At 45.5% G+C, this 20,346-nt stretch overlaps 1 protein-coding gene across 3 annotated transcripts in view; it reads left to right on the top strand.

Moving 5' to 3' along the window:
* Positions 1 to 20,346, top strand: part of PLXNB3 (plexin B3) — a 47,810-nt gene that overhangs the window by 23,151 nt on the left and 4,313 nt on the right. For all 3 annotated transcript variants that reach the window (XM_069943638.1, XM_069943637.1, XM_069943639.1), the window contains exons 5-30: positions 1,825 to 1,925; positions 3,016 to 3,148; positions 3,379 to 3,535; positions 4,769 to 4,877; positions 5,382 to 5,493; positions 5,696 to 5,824; positions 6,896 to 7,018; positions 7,440 to 7,533; positions 7,901 to 8,070; positions 9,046 to 9,191; positions 10,066 to 10,171; positions 10,460 to 10,590; positions 10,674 to 10,850; positions 11,356 to 11,518; positions 11,635 to 11,868; positions 13,988 to 14,149; positions 14,243 to 14,391; positions 15,810 to 15,910; positions 15,996 to 16,213; positions 16,867 to 17,045; positions 17,123 to 17,189; positions 17,690 to 17,996; positions 19,206 to 19,309; positions 19,625 to 19,712; positions 19,797 to 19,963; positions 20,051 to 20,211. In XM_069943638.1, the coding sequence (XP_069799739.1) occupies positions 1,825 to 1,925; positions 3,016 to 3,148; positions 3,379 to 3,535; positions 4,769 to 4,877; positions 5,382 to 5,493; positions 5,696 to 5,824; positions 6,896 to 7,018; positions 7,440 to 7,533; positions 7,901 to 8,070; positions 9,046 to 9,191; positions 10,066 to 10,171; positions 10,460 to 10,590; positions 10,674 to 10,850; positions 11,356 to 11,518; positions 11,635 to 11,868; positions 13,988 to 14,149; positions 14,243 to 14,391; positions 15,810 to 15,910; positions 15,996 to 16,213; positions 16,867 to 17,045; positions 17,123 to 17,189; positions 17,690 to 17,996; positions 19,206 to 19,309; positions 19,625 to 19,712; positions 19,797 to 19,963; positions 20,051 to 20,211 (3,788 nt within the window). The remainder of the gene's footprint in view (positions 1 to 1,824; positions 1,926 to 3,015; positions 3,149 to 3,378; positions 3,536 to 4,768; positions 4,878 to 5,381; positions 5,494 to 5,695; positions 5,825 to 6,895; positions 7,019 to 7,439; positions 7,534 to 7,900; positions 8,071 to 9,045; positions 9,192 to 10,065; positions 10,172 to 10,459; positions 10,591 to 10,673; positions 10,851 to 11,355; positions 11,519 to 11,634; positions 11,869 to 13,987; positions 14,150 to 14,242; positions 14,392 to 15,809; positions 15,911 to 15,995; positions 16,214 to 16,866; positions 17,046 to 17,122; positions 17,190 to 17,689; positions 17,997 to 19,205; positions 19,310 to 19,624; positions 19,713 to 19,796; positions 19,964 to 20,050; positions 20,212 to 20,346) is intronic.

Raw genomic sequence — 20,346 nt, 5'->3', positions numbered from 1 at the left:
CATCATCCCCTTCCCTGCCCTATACCGCCGGGGACATTAACCCCTTCACCACACTAGACCATGTAGCATTCTGACATGAACCCCTTCAACAGACCAGGGATACTGATGTTAACCCCTCCATCTCACCACCCATACCCCTACAGTCGTTCAGCCTGCTTCTATGCAGTGTGATATTTTTGGTAGTGAAGGCGATGGCCCCGGTCATCACATATGTTGTCGTCTGTCAGAGCAGAAGCTTTTCTTTCTCTTTGTTCTTCCTCACTCAGAGACGTCCCATGGGGCCGCTCCCTCCATGACATCTATACTGGGTATTCAGCAGGGCGGATAGACGGTGGTTGTTAAGCTGCGACAATCCTTTTAATTATCATGCGGCTACATAATTTACGGTTCACCTGAGGGAAAAAGTAGGTTTGTGCCATAAGACAAACTCAGCTCTGCTACATCTGTATATTTAAAGGATTAGCGCTGGCTGTTTTTCCTGCTCGGTGTATGTCATTAACACATTAATAACATATTAGAAGAGCGCTGCTCCTGGGCCTGACTGCCGCTCTCTGCCGTATTTCACACTTGAGACGATATACATAATGGATGGGGATGGCACCAGCCCGGCAGCGCTTCCTCTAGACGGGTCACGGCGTGGAATATTTGATTACAGGTTCACACATGCAGATGTAAGCGGGTTACAGCAGCGCTGGCGGTGCCTGGGTCTGTGCGATGTACGGGGAAGAAGACATAATAGTGATTACAATCCAGCAATGGGCAAGATTTAGTATGGAGACTGTGGACTAAGCCCCACAGCTAAATAAAGGGGTGGGCGACAATATGGCTCTATATGTATGCCAGGGGTCTGTGTCCGAGATATGTGCCTTATAACACTAGTGTTATATCTATATCTTTCCCATTGAGCTGGCCATACACATAAGACAGCTGTATCCCCCTGTATACAAGTACGCTCAACCTGGCTGAGCCAACATCTGTATCTCCTTATATACAAGAATGCTCAACCTGGCTGAGCCGACAGCTGTATCTCCCTTTATACAAGAACACTCAACCTGGCTGAGCCGACAGCTGTATCCCCCTTTATACAAGAACACTCAACCTGGCTGAGCCGACAGCTGTATCCCCCTGTATACAAGAACACTCAACCTGGCTGAGCCGACAGCTGTATCCCCCTTTATACAAGAACACTCAACCTGGCTGAGCCGACAGCTGTATCTCCCTATATACAAGAACACTTAACCTGGCTGAGCCGACAGCTGTATCTCCCTATATACAAGAACACTCAACCAGGCTGAGCTGACAGCTGTATCTCGCTATATACAAGAACACTCAACCAGGCTGAGACGACAGCTGTATCTCCCTATATACAAGAACGCTCAACCTGGCTCAGCCGACAGCTGTATTCCCCTATATACAAGAACACTCAACTTGTCTGAGCCAGCAGCTGTATCCCCCTATATACAAGAACGCTCAACTTGTCTGAGCCAGCAGCTGTATCTCCTGATCCCCCTATATATAAGAGCTCCCAACCTAGCTGAGCCGACAGCTGTAACTCCCTTATTACAAGAACGCTCAACTTGGCTGAGCCTACAGTTATATCTCCCTATCCCTCTATATACACATCAACACTCGGCTATATCCCCCATCTCCTTATACACATGAACGCTCCACCAGGCTGAGCAGACAGCTGTATCTCCCGATCCCCCTATATACAGTAACACTCTCCTTGGCTGACAGCTGTCCCCCTCAGGTTGGGGGAACATCCTAAGTCTATGGCTTCTGCTCTTGAGGCCTCTCTCTATACCAGTCTCCTTTATTTTCCAGGTCACCAGGCTTCCGGTTGCCGAGTGTTCTAGCTTTTCTTCCTGTGATTTGTGTCTTGGAGCGGGGGACCCCTTCTGCGGCTGGTGCGTCCTGCAGGGGAGGTAAATAATTCATGTGATAATGGCAGACGACAGGTCGGGAGGTGACGCTCGCTCATCTACGAGAATCAAAACATCAGTTTTGTACATTTTAATGCAGGAATTGCCGGGTTTTCTCTGGGGGAAGCTTCAGCCAGCCATACATTTCCTCTCAGTTCTCCCCCATGGGCCGGGTCTGCTGGAATAAGACTCTGCTCTTGGTCATAGAGGGCAGTCCTGAGTGTGGACTGCCTTGTGGACGTCCATGGGTTCTAATGTAATATGGTGTTATATCCCTTATAACTATCTGATCCCGGGAGGGGGGTCCTACTGCTGGGACCGCTATAATGGGAATATTCCTTCAGCCTGTAGATGACTGAGCCGCTGTGGCCGTAATACTGGATGCAGGAGTTATATGGGGCTGGTGTCATGGTTTATTGTTCGGTATAATCCCAGAACACAGATTTTTATGGGATGGTAATAGTGTTGGCTCATTCGCCTATGATGTCATCACTATGACCCGCAGTCCAGTATACTAGTCATGGGCCTGAGCAGATCCTGGTTTACGGAGGAGCGGACTTATTTGGTCACACGCTGTATAAGCCGCAGGCGTCCAGGACGTGACGTCATCTCTCTTGTCCTTGGCTGATTGTAAGATAGGAGGTTACACTGAGGCAAGAAGGCATTATCCAATATACCGCCCCCCTGTGCTAAAGCCCCCAAGACGTGATCGTCAGCGTTGATAATATTATAGAGTATATGAAGGGTCCGGAGTACGGTCTGTGAGCCAATGTGTAGGACCAGCTCATCCTCATGGCCATTTGTGCAGAAATGTAGTGACACACATTGCTATTCACATAAATGGTCTCCTGTGCCAGAGCTGCTGCCTATTAGGGAGTCTTTATGATCAGGGGGGTCGGAGCTGTGGGGAAGAAGAGAAAGAAGGGGGTTGGAGTGCAGAGAGTCACAAAGTCAGCCCTCCCCCCCCCCCCCCTCCTCCAAATCACTCTGTGATGACCTATCCCAACAAAATGCCATCACCTTATGAGATGGACATAACCTTTAAGTTATGGCGGCCTGGCTGAGCCTCCTCATGTCTTCTCTCTCCTTCCAGATGCACAGAGAAGCAGCAGTGTGCGGACAGCGGTGAAGCTAACCACTGGCTATGGAGCTTTGACCACCAGACTCAATGCGTGTCCATCCAGCATCTCTCCCCAGCGAACCAGAGTCGGCACGAGGCCACAGAGGTGCGTGTTACGTGGTGGCGTTATGCGGCATCACCAGTCCATATAATGTACATTGACATTGACGGACTGATGTTGTGTTATTCTCCATTTACATTCAGAGTAAAACTCAGAATTCTGCTGAATCCTTCTTGGTCATTTGACATTACTAAGTGTCTCCTGTCCCACAATGCCTTGCTCTGAACATGGGGGTGCTGCGGCAGATGAAACACTGTCCTTCCTTCTTCTTCCAGGTCCACATGACTGTGCTGAACTTCCCGGCCAGTGCGGATCAAGACGCCTGGAAGTGTCTGTTTAATGATTGGTCGACTCCTGCACAGGTGTTTGGGGACAAGGTCAGGTGCACCTCCCCGCCACCGGGGGACCTGCCTCCGAACGAGCCCAACAAAGGTCCGCACCCCCTAGTGATCCTATTAGTCAAATTTTCTTATTCTATGAGTTTGGGCCGGATGGCAGAGTCCTGTCCATGCTGTAGAGGCTATGCTGGTAGTGGTGGTGCAGCAGCAGATGGTGATATATTGTGCACTGGTATAGTGGGGATAAGGTCGGGCTGTTTGGAGGTCAGCAGTTTTGTGCCTGTCATATGAAGCCTGCTCGTATCATTGTACAGTAGTCGGCCGTGTCTTCCTCGTGTACACTTCATAGTTTCCTCTTTTTTTCTGGTACAAAAGTCAAAATTCTTCTCACAGTGTTTATTAGAAGAAACACATAGTGGGAGGCTGAACATACACATGAGAAACACCAGATGGATCAGCTTATGATCTGATGTGTACGGGGGTCTCTCAAGTGAGCCAGTGCAGCAGAATAAGGGGGTCTCTATGATGCTTAGAGCTGTAGACATAGGCAGATAGTTGATAAGGAGATAAATGATATCTTTCTCTTAGCTGTTTGCAAACTCATAAAATCATGTTTTCCTTGCAAGCTAAAGTACCACAGAAGCCGGGCTGAGCTGCAGCATGCACCCCTCACCCCTGTATGATTGATATACAGGACCAATCAGGGAGAGAGGAGGCGCGCATACTGCAGCTCAGCCCAGTGGTACTTGAGCTTGGAAGGAAAACATGCTTTTATGAGTTTGCAAACAGATATCAGCTAAGAGACAGGAATCTCGTTCTCTATCAGCTATCTGTCCATGCCTGAAACTCTGAGCATGAGATAGAAATAACAGAATCCATTTAGCCTGATCCCATAGCTAAAAACTAAGTGTGGCTAGACAGACCCTTTTGGGGCTTCTCTATGGGTTCTATACTGTAACCCATTGTGGACACTGGTGACTTTGGGGGCACAGAATTTGTATTGTTTAGAAGGAATGGTATGGGCCTATTACACAGCTGGGGATGAGGGGGACATCTACATTTACACTACATGGATGTTTTTTTTAAAGTGAAACATCACCGAAAAACTTTGTTGGGGTCCATATCTGATTTGGGTCTCCACAATGTTGTGACCTTGAGACGTCACCATGCCCCTCAAACACCCTGGTCAGGACACGCTATATGCCCCTACCTGGGCTGAAATACTCCCTCTGCTGGATATAACAGGGTACAGCAACATTCTTAGCAACCACAGACATATATGTGAATACCTAAAGCCAAAATATCTTTATTTACTCCTTTTTTTCAGATCATGTGACTGTACGTTTATCACTGGTCTTCCAGGATGTCACCGTCACAGTGACCGACTTTGTCTTCTATGACTGTGCGGCTATCATGGACCTGGCAATATCTGATCCGTGAGTTAGCCCAGTCTGGGGTGGGTAGTGAATGATGACGGGTATGTAGATGGGCAGAATACAGGAAGCACTGAAGCAATGCTGCATCCACTGATTTGTAGTGTTGCTTGTCTTCCATAAGGCTACCATATACACCTTGGTGTGAACAGGTGAATGGATGGGGGGAGGGGTTATATATACTAGCATCTGTGTGTACAAAGAGCATCCTCTGCTAATGGCAGGGTGGTGTGAACAGAGGGGGGCAGTACTTTTCTTATTTATTCTTGGGGGTGGGGGGGGATCAATTCTTAACATTTGTTCTAGAAAGCTTGCTCTCTACTGCCACCTGTTGGAAGACTTTTTTTTTTAATAGAAGTAAATTAGAAATCTGTATAAATTTTTGACACCAGTTGATTTAAAAACTTTTTTTTTTCCTCCAGAGTGCCCCTTTAAGCTAAGCCAATGCTGGGCCTTTCCATGTGTCTCTCCCCCTATAGATGGTAACATTAAGGTTTGTCTCTGCAGGTGCAGCGCATGTGTGAGCAGCCCCTGGAGATGTTTCTGGTGTCTGTCTGACCATCTTTGCTCTCACACCCCACAGTGCAGCCAAGAGGACATGATCATCTACAGCCAGAATGTAAGAATCCCATGTATACTACGATTATAGCTAGTCCTGGACAAGGGCGTGATGACCCCACAACATGGTACAGCATCACCCGCTACATATGCACTGAGACTCTGCCATGTTGTCGGGTCACCATGTTCTGCTGTGTTGGTGTGATGGGGTTTGTGTTTCATGGCTGATGTTTGGTTACTATTGGTTTATTCTGTCCTTGCAGGATGAGCAGAAGGAGCTGTGGGGTCCCGATTCTTGCCCGCGGGTGGAGAAAGTTGAAGGCTCTCCCTTAATTCACGTCGGCCTGGAGGGAGAACTAGATCTGATAGGATACAACCTTCAGCTCCTTAATGTGAGTTTAGCTTAGCTTTGTATTTTAAATGTCGCCGTCACTTTAACAATTTCCCTTAGTCAGAATGAGTCAGGTTCTGCATGTTCAGACCCCCACTGATCACTAGATTAACTTGGGAGAAGCACTTGACTGAGTGCTTCTCTCCCTGCAGGAGACATACTTCCTAGACTTACATTGGAGACCGTGCCTAGCTGAGCTCCTCTCCCGGTTGTATATGACGATCATTGGGGCCTGCACGCCCAGATCACCACTGATCATATTGTTTGACGTGTCGCTCTATGTTCTTGAGAATATTAGATATGGAGCCAATTCACATCCATATAAGGTGCGTTCAGTGGCGCCACTCTCCTGCATAGGCTGTGTCTGGTATTGCAGCTCAGTTCTGGCCAAGTATTCTCATCATTGTAGACTACACCGCATTATAACATCTTGCTTCTGCCTCTAAAGCGCATCTGTCTGTGGAATACACGGCCCTATGTAAGGCTGACATATTACAGAGACAGCTCCAATGTCATAGTAATGCAGAGAAGCACAAAAGAAGCTATGACTAAATGCAGTGGGCTCACTGACGTTCTCTGATGACATTTATGAGCTACTGTGTATACATTGGTGGCACAAAGTTCTATAGATTTATCATTTACTTCTATATAAAAAACTCCAAGTACTTATCAGCTACTGTATGTCCTGCAGGAAGTGGTGCATTCTTTCCAGTCTGACACAGCGCTCTCTGCTGCCACCTCTGTCCATGTGAGGAACTGTTCAGAGCAGCTGCAAATCCTCATAGAAAACCTCTCCTGCTCTGGACAGTTCCTGTCACGGACAGAGGTGGCAACAGAGAGCACTGTGTAAGACTGGAAAGAATGCACCACTTCCTGCAGTACATACAGCAGCTGATAAGTGCTGGAAGGCTTAAGATTTTTTAAATAGATGTGAATTATATAGATAATTATGATATACATTAAATAGATTTATATAACTTGCTGACATCAGTTGATTTGAAAGAAAAAAAAATTGCCAGGGTTCCCCTTTAATGTAGTTTTTGGTAGAGTAATAAATCCTTTTATCTTGCAGGGAGAAGCTCTAGAATTTAACTGCATAATAGGGGTGGAAGTGGCGCCCATCACCCTGAGAGCGCAGATCGAGAAGATGTCGGTGGGGAAGGACCTGTATAAAGTGCACTGTCAGACTCATAAGGTGAGACATTCTGTGTATATATATATATATATATATATATATATATATATATATATATATATATATAGGCCTACCAATGAAGCTGATCACATAGCGATCAGTATGCAGCAGCAAGTGTCAAATTTCTCTGCAGCGCCACCATAGGTGAAATGACACATTACACAGGTCTCAGTGTAATACCCAGACATCCTGGGTCCTCCAGAGAGACGCTCTTGTAGCTGCTTCCTATACTGGCAGTAGATTGAGATCTAGGTGTTCAGAATATCCTAATGGGGGTTCTAAGCCAGCCCCCCTCTTTATAGGTAAGGAAAAGAAATCTTTGTTGTGAAAAAAGGAAAAAACATATAAAAAAAAAAACAGATATTTTACTATATGTGTGAACTATATGGCTTAATGGCAGACAGTGTCTTGTCTCTGATAGTACGAGTACCCTCTACAAGTCATGGAGCATCGGGTTCCTGTGTATGTGAAGAAAGGCGATGTGTACCGTGTGGACAATAAGGGGGACATTACAGGTATTCTCACATACATTGTATTTTACGCTACAAGAGTCCAGGTGCTGTTGGTGTAGACAGTAGATGTTTGTATATGTTACAGTCAGTGAGAGAAATGAGAGATATACAAGGGGTGAGCGATCCTATGGCCAACCAGCTATTGCAAAACTACAATTCCCATCATGCCTGGGCAGCCAAAGCGAAGCTTTGGCTGCCCAGGCATGATGGGAATTGTAGTTTTGCAATAGCTGGAGGGCCGAAGGTTCCCCATCCCTTGTATAGAATAAAAAGCTTCATATATTTCCCATCATATAGCATTTTGCTCTTGTTTTCTGAGTGTTCTGGTGTTTCTATCGTTTCCAATAATCCTTCCTTTCTCTCTTCTCAGTGACGCTATATAACTGCTCGGTGGGTCAGTCAGACTGCAGCCGCTGCCAGGCCTTACCGCCCGAGTACCAGTGCTCGTGGTGCGGGGAGGAGGAGAAGGCGTCCTGTGTACACAAGGATCAGTGTGAACAAAGCGTCATTCGTGTCTGCCCTACACCGCTCATCCACTCGGTCAGTTTAAAGGGCCGGCGTTACTAGATTGTGAATAACATGGGAGAGAACAAATCAGCTCTTATTGCTTTTACTGCTTTGTCTCACTTGGTGGCATCCAGAAACTATAACATGTCGCCTATCCACATGATACATGGTCCCTAATCTATGGTGGTCACAAAAATGGGGGAACATTGCCCAAGTGCAGCACTCAGTTAGCAAGTGAAATGAATGACTGCATACTTGACCCCCGCTGCATTCACATATACATACAAAGAGGCCCCTATCGTTATCTTTAGTGGGGTCCCATGCATCAGATCATAATTTTAGGATAAACCCTTATGGTGCGTTCACACCTACAGGATCTGCAGCTGATTTTCTGCAGCAGATTTCAGTTAAATAACTGAACACAGCATCAAATCTGATGCTGTGTTCAGTTATTTAACTGAAATCTGCTGCAGAAAATCAGCTGCAGATCCTGTAGGTGTGAACGCACCCTTACAGGGGTACACCAGTAAAAATGTTTTCTTTTAAATCAACTGGTGTCAGAAAGTTATACAGATTTGTAATTTACTTCTATTTAAAAATCTGAAGCCTTCCAGTACAGAAGCCTTCCAGCTGCAGAAAGTGGTGTATTCTTTCCAGTCTGACACAGTGCTCTCTGCTGCCACCTCTGTCCATGTCAGGAACTGTCCAGAGCAGGAGAGGTTTTCTAGTAGGATTTGCTACTGCTCTGGAAAGTTCCTGACATGGACAGAGGTGGCAGCAGAGAGCACTGTGTCAGACTGGAAAGAATACACCACTTCCTGCAGGACATACAGCAGTTGATAAGAACTGGAAGACTTAAGATTTTTAAATAGAACTAAATTGTAGATCTGCATAACTTTCTGGCACAAGTTGATTTGAAAGAAAAACATTTTAACCAAAGTTCCTCTTTTAAATGTTTTTATCTGTTGCCTTATACCCCCTAACACATGTTTTTTTTTATTTTTCCAGTTTTCACCAAAGACTGGTATTTTGCAAGGAGGAACAAACATTACTATTGATGGGGCAAATATGGGTCAGAACGCAGATGAGGTGTCGGTGACTGTATGCGACCAGCCCTGCGTGGTTCTGCCAGACTTATACGTCGTGTCCAACAGGTGAGTACACAGCCATACAGACCATTGACACATAAACACCAGTCGTTTCCTCCGAGGCCATACCTGACCCTTCCCCCTCCTCACACTTACACTCTACTTCTAAGCCTTTGTTTACTGTAACATGTAATTATAGTGTCCGGCCACTTATAAAGGTTCCAGTAGCGGCTGGGATGAACAGATAGCGTCCTGAAATAGACGTGTTTATTAGTCGGTGGCATCCAGGCATGCTTTTAGTTGGCTACACATCTCTGTGCCAAGTGTCTCTTATTTAACCCCTGCTGGTGGGTAGTGGTACTGCAGGAAGGGGCTGCAGAAGTGAATGGGAAAAACAATGCATTTTATACACCATGGAAAGGGGTTTTCTGGGTTTAAGTTACTGGGTAGCCATACTTCGTAACCTCAAGTTGGCTTCAGTCTCCACCTCCTCCTCACATACAGAACGCATGAACGTTTGGCTGTACCAAAATTTCTTGCGATAATCTGATTCCCCCTTTATATTCTGCACTTATCATTGGCCATGTCTGTCTAGGCCAGGGATGGGAGGCCAGGCCCTCGATCTAAATAAAAACTACAATTCCCATCATGCCTGGACAGCCAAAAAGTGATGAGAATTGTAGTTTTGCAGCAGCTGGAGGGCTGAAGATTCCCCATGTCCATTCTAGGCTATCCTGTCCTTCCAATCCCTCACCCATTATTATAATAAGATTACCTGGTTATAAACTGACATACCTTTCCCTTATACTTTATGAGGGTTAACCCTGACTACTTATTTATACACCTATAGTATTTTGTATTTCATGTTTATTTGCATAGTATTGCTTCCCCTTTAAGTGTCTTATAACATTATACCTATATGATGACTGTATACCTACAGGATTGTCTGCATGCTGTCCCCCAGTCCGGAGGAGGTGTCTGGCGTTGTGAAAGTTTCAGTAAAAGGTCGAGATCCTGGAGTTTCCAGCGAGTTGTTCTCTTATCAGGTGAGCGGCGTGTATGCGCCTCTGCCCTTGTAGTTCTCCTATAAAAATTACACAGCTTGTGCTGCTATATATCATTGTATGTATTTGTCACTGCTGGAATAATAGTATTGCACCAATAAGGCAGCTCACTGCAGGCAGATCCTGTTACAACTGTGGGATGTCTATAAATCCTTGTGCAGTGAGCTCCCCCTGGTGGTGACCGCAGGCAGCCAGATTCTATGTACTTTACCCTCTGCCCTTGTATATAGACATAATGTTAATACCAGATTATTTCTTCTTTTAATGCAGGACCCTGTTCTTCTGTCTCTGGATCCCCTTAAAGGTCCCATGGCTGGTGGGACGGTGATCACCCTTTTTGGTTCCAAGCTATTGACCGGTGACCAGATAATCATGACTGTGGGGGATCTGCCTTGTGAAGTGTTAGTAGTAATCCTCGCTTGTCTTAATCTTCCATGTTGTCTATGTTTAGGAAAAAAAATGCGAACTTTTCTGTCTTTTTCAGGTTTGGGGAATTATTGGAAGACCGGTTATATTGTTACACAAGCCCAAGCACTGTCATGCAGGAGATGCCGGTGCGGGTGTACTATGGTAGTATAGAAAGAAGCCTGGAGGACATGTTCTTCAACTATACCGAAAACCCCACCATTGAGTCTGCCTCCGCTTCTAAAGCCTTCTATGGGTAGGAAGTCATAGATTGGCCTCCAGTTTGGTGAAAGGGTTTCTCCTGTTTTTATATATTGATGTTCTATACTTGGGGTTTGCCATCAATGTATGATCTTTGTGATCTGACTGATCCCTGGACTCCTCTAGGCCCATAGCTGGCCATACATATTCTAGCTTTTGGCTTAATACTTGTCCCCAGTCCCTCCATACACATGAATGCTTGTCTTGGCCCAATCCCTCTCTCCTCTGACATCATTTGACTTATCTTACACGTTAGATGGTCGCCCCGTGAAAACAGCAGGTTTTGCATACGTGTCTAATGTCCATACAAACATATGGTTCTTCCCCGTTGCTAAACAGAATAGAACTGCAGTACCAGCCACAGCCACAGGGTGTCACTGTGGTGATAGGACTGTGGTGAGGCTGAATGAGTGTTTGACACCAGTGATCCTACATTGATGACCTATTCTAAGGTTAAGAAATTCTGGAATCTCATGTCTATTCCATTGTATCTTCCACAGGGGAGGGCGGAGAGTTGTGGTTACAGGCACAAACCTGGACGTTGTTCAGGCTCCGCGTATGTGTGCCCTGGTGGTGTTATCAGACGAGGAGCTTCAGCTGGGAGAGGAGAAAAGAAGGAAAAGGAGGAAGAGGAGAGAGTCCATAGCTAGTCCTTCGCGGGAGGTGAGGTCACCGCTAAGGATCATACTACCACTACTACTACATCTCTTTTAATACTTTGACATTAGAGCTAAATAAAAGTCTGTTTTTAACAGTTTCATTTACCTTTCTTCCTTCAGATGGATGGTCCTTGTTACGTAAACTCCTCTACAGCCATGGAGTGCATTTCACCCTCTATCCCCAGCGACGCCATGGTTGTGGATGTGCTCTTTGTTCTAGACAACGTGCGGATTCCATACAGCAGCCTCGGGATGAATTTCACTTATCAGAAGAACCCGACCCTGAAGCCTCTGAACCGCGACAACCCCAGCAAACCGTACAGCCTAAAGCCTGGCAACGTCCTGGATATAGAGGTAAGAGAACTATCTACGCATCTAGGCTCTTCCCTTAGATCATTCCTTTTATCTGTGTATTTTACACCATGTACAGAGTAGCAGATCAGACATATTGTACACCATGTACAGAGTAGCAGATCAGACATATTGTACACCATGTACAGTATACAGAGTAGCAGAGCAAACATTGTACACCATGTACAGTATACAGAGTAGCAGATCGGACATATTGTACACCATGTACAGTATACAGAGTAGCAGATCGGACATATTGTACACCATGTACAGTATACAAAGTAGCAGATCAGAAATATTGTACACCATGTACAGTATACAGAGTAGCAGATCAGACATATAATACACCATGTACAGTATACAGAGTAGCAGATCGGACATATTGTACACCATGTACAGTATACAAAGTAGCAGATCAGAAATATTGTACACCATGTACAGTATACAGAGTAGCAGATCAGACATATAATACACCATGTACAGTATACAGAGTAGCAGATGGGACACATTGTACACCGTGTACGGAGTAGCAGATCAGACATATTGGACACCATGTATAGTATACACCATGTACAGTATACAGAGTAGCAGGGAACAAACCCTAACACTAACTGAAACCCAGGTAGACCACCACTGCCCTCTAGTGTAACATTTTATACTACAGAAGAATTCTGGCAGTGTGAAAACCCTGTGTCCACTATTTTAAGGATTATCCTTATCCCCTATATGCTCTATGTTGCTCTGACCATGACCTCTATGTCCTTATCCCCTATATCGTATGCTCTATGTCGCTCTGACCATGACCTCTATGTCCTTATCCCCTATATCGTATGCTCTATGTCGCTCTGTTCATGTCCTCTATGTCCTTATCCCCTATATCGTATGCTCTATGCCGCTCTGACCATGTCCTCTATGTCCTTATCCCTTATATCCGTATGCTCTATGCCGCTCTGACCATGTCCTCTATGTCCTTATCCCCTATATCCGTATGTTCTACATCGCTCTGTTCATGTCCTCTATGTCCTTATCCCCTATATCCGTATGCTCTATGTCGCTCTGACCATGTCCTCTATATCCTTATCCCCTATATCCATATGTTCTATGTTGCTCTGACCATGTCCTCTATATCCTTATCCCCTATATCATTATGTCCTATGTCGCTCTGACCATGTCCTCTATATCCTTATCCCCTATATCCGTATGCCCTATGTCGCTCTGACCATGTCCTCTATGTCCTTATCCCCTATATCCGTATGCTCTATGTCGCTCTGACCATGTCCTCTATATCCTTATCCCCTATATCCGTATGCCCTATGTCGCTCTGACCATGTCCTCTATATCCTTATCCCCTATATCCGTATGCTCTATGTTGCTCTGACCATGTCCTCTATATCCTTATCCCCTATATCCGTATGCTCTATGTTGCTCTGACCATGTCCTCTATATCCTTATCCCCTATATCCGTATGCCCTATGTCGCTCTGACCATGACCTCTATGTCCTTATCCCTTATATCCGTATGCTCTATGTCGCTCTGACCATGTCCTCTATGTCCTTATCCCCTATATCCCTATGCTCTGTCGCTCTGACCATGTCCTCTATGTCCTTATCCCCTATATCCCTATGCTCTGTCGCTCTGACCATGTCCTCTATGTCCTTATCCCCTATATCCGCATGCTCTATGTCGCTCTGACCATGTCCTCTGTCCTTATCCCCTATATCCGCATGCTCTATGTCGCTCTGACCATGTCCTCTATATCCTTATCCCCTATATCCATATGTTCTATGTTGCTCTGACCATGTCCTCTATATCCTTATCCCCTATATCATTATGTCCTATGTCGCTCTGACCATGACCTCTATATCCTTATCCCCTATATCCGTATGCCCTATGTCGCTCTGACCATGTCCTCTATGTCCTTATCCCCTATATCCGTATGCTCTATGTCGCTCTGACCATGTCCTCTATATCCTTATCCCCTATATCCGTATGCTCTATGTCGCTCTGACCATGTCCTCTATATCCTTATCCCCTATATCCGTATGCTGTATGTCGCTCTGACCATGTCCTCTATGTCCTTATCCCCTATATCCATATGTTCATGTCTTGTATGATTCCATAGGGCGAGGGCCTGGATTCTGGAATCAGCAAGCAAGAAGTCCGTGCAATGATTGGAAATGGTGTTTGTACAGTGAAAACTCTGACCCACAACCACCTGTACTGTGAGCCACCTCTTACCTCCCCGCAGCCGCTCGACTCAAGTGCTTCTCTGCCCGAGTTTGTGGTTAGTAATCATAAACCTATATAGTGGTCTCCTCCCCCACCCCTTATATACATGACCCCCCCCAGAAACATCCTTATACTTTCCTTTACTTAGGTGCACATGGGAAATCTCCAATTCAATCTTGGACAAGTGAAATATGATGTGGAGGGGCAATCGAGTTTTCCTAAGGAAGCCAAAATAGGAATTGGAGTTGGAGCTGCTCTGCTCATCCCTATAGTACTAGTGATCATCCTCATGTACATGTAAGTTGGCAAATTTCATCCTTCCTTGTAAATTGTGGCTTCCATGTCCTATTTTAAGCCGATGGCCTGATTCAGTGACTCCCACTGTTGCCTTACAGCACTGGTGTCTTAAAGAGTTATTGTGCCTTGGATTACGAGCATAATTTGTACCGGGACCATCCAAATCCACTCTTAAACCAAAGCAAATTTTCCCATAAGAAATCATAGAAATGCAGACAATTGGTTCCACACCCCAAAAATAATGATTAAATATTCGGAATATCATGTAGAACAGATGGAACAAACATTCAGAAACAGCAGAATATGTGATATTATAAGTTACTGTACAGTAATGGAGAGGATGGGAAACACAAGGGCTGACAGAGACTGCAGGGAGCAGGAAGGAATGAGCAGGGCAGATGTGGGCGCATACATGCAGCGCTCTCTGTCCAAGGGAGAGGGGGGTTACAGCTATGGAGAGATTACCTCCACAGTCCTGTCCCCTGATGTGAGCCCCATCCTGAAGTGGATCTGCTATGATTTGGAAGGTGACGGAGACTTCCTGGGTCAGAGTACAGGGCTGTAGGCAGACCATGCCCCTCCCCCACTTGTCCCCCCACCCAGTACAGGGAGCTCTTAAACCAAAGCAATGCTCTTAAACCAAGTCACAATTTTGAAAAACTGTGAGCGCTTAAACCAAGTTACTCTTAAACCAAGGTACCACTGTGTGTATATGTGTGTGTGTGTATATATATATATATATATGTATGTATATATATATTTGTGTGTATGTATATATATATATATATATATATATATATATATATATATATATATGTAGTGATATTTTATGTGGTTTTTTTTTAGTTTTAAAAAATTTCTAATATAAAAATTTTATTAAAGAAGAATTGAGTGTCAGCAGTAAGCCCTGGTCCCAGCACAGTTAAATACTGCATATTGCTGCATGTATCTAAACATTTTATGATGCGGAAACAGCCTTTATGTGGTCACTGTCATTTCATGATGTGATTCCTGACATTTATCACATTTGTTAGTCTCTAGTAAATGAGAACCGAAAAGAGGAAGTGGGAGCAACAGTAAAGGGCCACCTTGGCCCCTCTGCTGCTGCTGACAGTGGTAGCGTAAGGAACTGCAGGGCTGCTCAAGCCTTCTTCCAGGCACAGTTAAACAGCACCATGTAGCAGCAGAGTGAGCTTGCTCTGCTACACTGTGCCACCACTGACACAGACAGCTTCCCCAAGTGTAATTCATTATTGCATATGTAACTGTTTCTGGAGCAAGGCTTGAGCAGCCTTGCAGTTGCTGACAATGCCATTGGCAGCATGAGAGAGGCCATATTGTCCCTCACAGCTGCCAGTGTAAATAGAATACTTACTGGGGATGTGCTAAGCAACTTGTGAACTTTTGGCTTCTTACAGGAGACAGAGTAAGAAGGCAAAGAGGGATTATGAGAAAGTTCTTGTCCAACTGGAGAACCTGGAGACCAGCGTGGGCGACCAGTGCAGGAAAGAGTTTACTGGTATTGTCCCATTGTCCGCCTCTTCTATTCTTCACATTAGGCTCAGGGTTTCTATTCCGGATTTCTTACTTTTTCCCATTCTCAGATCTAATGACAGAAATGATGGATCTTACCAGTGACATTGAAGGCTCAGGCATCCCATTCCTAGACTACACAACATACACCGAAAAGATATTCTTCCCCGGAGACACGGTGTCACCGCTCCGAAAGAGCCTGGATGTTCCCGAGTCCAGACGCAGCACCGTGGAGCAAGGTCTTACCCAGCTCTCCAACCTGCTCAACAACAAGCTGTTCCTTACCAAGGTGCATGCCGGGTGTGCCAGTTGACATATTAAAGTGTCACTGTCGTTTAATTTTTTTTTGCAGAGATCAATAGTACAGGCGATTTTAAGAAACTTTGTAATTGGGTTTATTAGTGGAAAAATCCATTTTTATCATGAAAAAGCAGTTTGAAACTCTCCCCCCTGTCTTCATTGTTTTCTATGAAGAGAAGAGGGGTGGAGGGAGATGAGGCACCGAAACAGGACATCAAAGAGTTAATTTACAGCTACATCACCGGCCTAGTAAGCACTGACCTTTCTGACCTCTGAATACCGGCTTTCACACAGTTCCGGCTGTGTAATCCTTTGTTCTCTGCTCTCTGCTGCCGACTAATCTCCTTCCTTCCCCCCCCCCCCCCCCTCCCCTCTCCATAGAACAGACAGGGTTCGACTGATGTAAAAGAGTTGAAATTTCCTGATAATGAGCAGTGAATGAGAGAGAGGAGGGGGGGGGGACCTGGGGAAAGGCTTTTTGAATGCAGATAATGGCATATTTGCCTAATAAACCCAATTACAAAATTTCTTAAAATCGCCTGGACTATTGATTTCTGCAAAATAAATGATACAACAGTGACATTTTAAGGATTAAAATAAGATTTTAACCTGATGTTAAATATGTGAAATCTTTTATCCCAGCTGATCGAAACACTAGATGCCCAAGCCACCTTATCGCAACGCGACCGCTGCAATGCCGCCTCTTTGCTCACTGTGGCTCTGCATGGTAAACTGGAGTATCTGACTGACGTCATGAGGACCCTGCTGTGTAACCTGATAGACCAGTGTGTAGCCAAGAATCCCAAACTGCTGCTCCGCAGGTGAATGCTGCACTGAGCCTCCTATAAATAGGTCACTATTCATACCAAGGAATAAACTCCCATCTCTCTATTATCAGGACAGAAACAATAGTGGAGAAGCTGCTGACCAACTGGATGTCCATCTGCCTGCACTCCTTCCTTCGGGTTAGTATTCATGTTTTTATTCTGATGCGGCCACCATGACGGAGAGAAATCAGATTTACACCCCAGAGCATTTGATTTTGTGATTGCCAGGGGGCCCCAAGGTTGTAACTATTTTAAATGGTCCAAACAACTTCCCCTCATGATATCCTATGTGATCCCTAACTTTTATCAAAAATGACTCCATACTCTAGATGTCTTGGCCACTAGGTGTCTCACTTCCCGGCAATCTGCTGTTTGCTACCTGTTGCTACACTCTGTTTGTCTGTAGTAACAGAGAGGCCAAGACAGAACAGAGGAAATGGGAGCAGGGAATAGCTAGTGCTACATGCAGCCTTGGCTGTGTCTGCATCCACACTGTCCCTGACAGGTAAATCAAGGCTTCCAGACATCAGTGTGGACAATAATAACAGAAATCCTGGATAATAGAAGAGGCAAGTGGGATATATCTTTAATACAGTTATCCCCATATTTCAGTGATGTTCTCTTCTCTCTTCACGCAGGAGGCGGCAGCAGAGCCTTTGTACAGGTTATACCGCGCCATTATGTACCAGGTGGATAAAGGCCCAGTGGACGCAGTGTCTGGTAAAGCTAAGCGCACCCTGAATGATGGACGGCTCCTAAGGGAGGACATTGAGTGTCGGTCAATGACGCTAACGGTGATAGTGAAGAATGGGGCAGAAGTGCAGCGGGTGCCGGTGAAAGTGCTGGACACTGACACCATCACACAAGTTAAGAAGAAGATTCTGAATCATGTTTACAAGGGAACACCGTTCTCCCAGAGACCTCCTGTCCACACGCTTGACCTGGGTAAGGCCCTTAGAGGAAAATCTATGCTCAGGCCCCTTCTGTGGGCCACATCCCCGATTACTGTCTGCAATGGAAACTGTGCAATACCTCATTTCCCCAGTGGCGGCGCTGCAGGAAAATTGAGCACTTGCTTTAAGATTCCCCCACAGATTGAAGTTCATTGCTGAGGGTCTAAACCAGTGATGGGGAACCTTCGGCCTCCAAGCTGTTGCAAAACTACAATTCCCATCATGCCTGGACAGCCAAAGCTTTGCTTCGGCTGTCCAGCCATGATGGGAATTGTAGTTTTGCAACAGCTGGAAGGTGGAAGGTTCCCTATCCCTGGTCTGAACAGCAGTAAATACTTTCATCAGCATTTTAGCTGGTTCCCATATAATGCCTTACCAATTACTGACCCATTATGTGATGGTTATAGGTTATTGTAAGTTCACTTCAACCTGCTGGTCGCACATGCTCAGTTGCGGAAGTTGTTATAGGAGAGTGGGAATACAGAGGAAGAACAATGCATGATGGGAACTGTAGTCTTCTTCCCTTATAGGCTGCTGCTCCAGCCCTGCCCACCCTTTCTGTGCTGAGATAGAGCATATTGGGAGCGGCATTTTATTAAAAATTGAATGACACACAGTAAGGCTGTAGACTTGTGTTACTATGTGTGGAATGGCCCTGCAGCTGCCTTTCAAATGTTTTCTTCTGAACTCTGGATTACCCCTTTAAGTCACTTTCCCCTAAAGAACAACACATTTACCCTACTAGGTTAGTACTTACCATGCTAGGTTAGTAGTTACCCTGCTAGGTTAGTAGTTACCCTGCCAGGTTAGTAGTTACCCTGCTAGGTTAGTATTTGCCATGCTAGGTTAGTACTTACCATGCTAGGTTAGTAGTTACCCTGCTAGGTTAGTAGTTACCATGCTAGGTTAGTACTTGCCATGCTAGGTTAGTACTTACCATGCTAGGTTAGTAGTTAAGAATGGTTATAAAACGCTTAAGACATGAACTACATTACTCACATCTCTGGATGGAATCTGCTAAAAAGTTCGGTCTCCTTTGCCCTATAACTGTGGTGATGGCGCCATCTAGTGGTCACGTTGGGTGTTGTAACGTGAGCTCCAAAAGTTTCCATTGTTTCTGTATATTCCTATAGAAATTGCTGCTGGTGCCCATAAAGTTTCTGGGTGCAGAATGTCATGTACTGATGTGATGTCTCCACAGAGTGGCGCTCCGGCCAGGCAGGCCATCTGACTCTCTCAGACGAGGATTTGACGTCATTGGTGCAGGGTCATTGGAAGAGGCTGAATACACTGAACCATTATAAGGTAGGGGGTTAAGGGTCATGTGGATGGGAATCGCTGCAAAGGATTGAGGAAAAAGGAAGCTCCTCTAAGTGTTAAAGATTGTTGCCATCACCGATGGTGAATAGTCTGCAGTTTTAGAATACAATGCTAAAACTATGAGTTCTAAGGTGTATGTTCTTTATAGAGTGTATTAAACATTGCAAATAGAACTGCTTGGCAGTAAAGTTTCAGGGGGAAGGGGGGATTTTTGGGGTCCTTTAAAGTGTGCTATGTATAGTAGAAACTCAGTGACTGCAGTCCAGACCCAGTTATACAGTTCTTGTCTCCTTCTCTCAGGTCCCGGATGCCGCAACTGTGACTTTAATCCCCCGGCTACATAATAACCAGTGTGAGACGCCAAGCAACAACTACATGGGTGGAGAGAGTGAGTGCCCCCTACTTACTTGTCTTGTGCCCAGGACCCCACATCACCCGTCTTCTTACCACCAATCACCTCTGTCCCTAACAGAAACTCCAATGTTAGAAGACGGGGAAGATGGCGGCATCAGGATATGGCACCTGGTGAAGTCTGTGGAAGAGCCGGATGTGTGTAAGCAGCGCCGCAGCAGCTTGCGGGAGAGAGAACGTGCCAAAGCCATTCCGGAGATCTACCTAACCCGCCTGCTGTATATGAAGGTTAGGAGGAGGGGGACCCAGCAGCAATGGGAGAGGGGGGTTATGGTGTTAGAGTAGAGACTTATAATACGTCTTTACTCCTCACAGGGAACGTTGCAGAAGTTTGTCGATGACACTTTCCAGGCAATGTTGGGGGTAAACCGTCCCGTCCCCATTGCCATCAAATATTTCTTTGATTTTCTGGATGAAATGGCCGAGAAACATGGAATTGCAGATAAGGAGACGGTGCATATCTGGAAGACGCACAGGTGGGTACAGACAGCTTAAGATGTCTCCCTGGATCTAATAATATAAGTATAATAGTAATAGTATAAGTTCAGGCACCCCCCACCAATCACTGTTGGGAGAAGCACTTAGCCGAATGCTTCTCTCCCCATCTTGCT

This window comes from Dendropsophus ebraccatus, chromosome 10, assembly GCF_027789765.1.
Source record: "Dendropsophus ebraccatus isolate aDenEbr1 chromosome 10, aDenEbr1.pat, whole genome shotgun sequence".
NCBI lineage: Eukaryota > Metazoa > Chordata > Amphibia > Anura > Hylidae > Dendropsophus > Dendropsophus ebraccatus.
The sequence above is the reverse complement of the archived record's forward strand: the minus strand, read 5'-3'. Positions and strand labels throughout refer to the sequence as shown.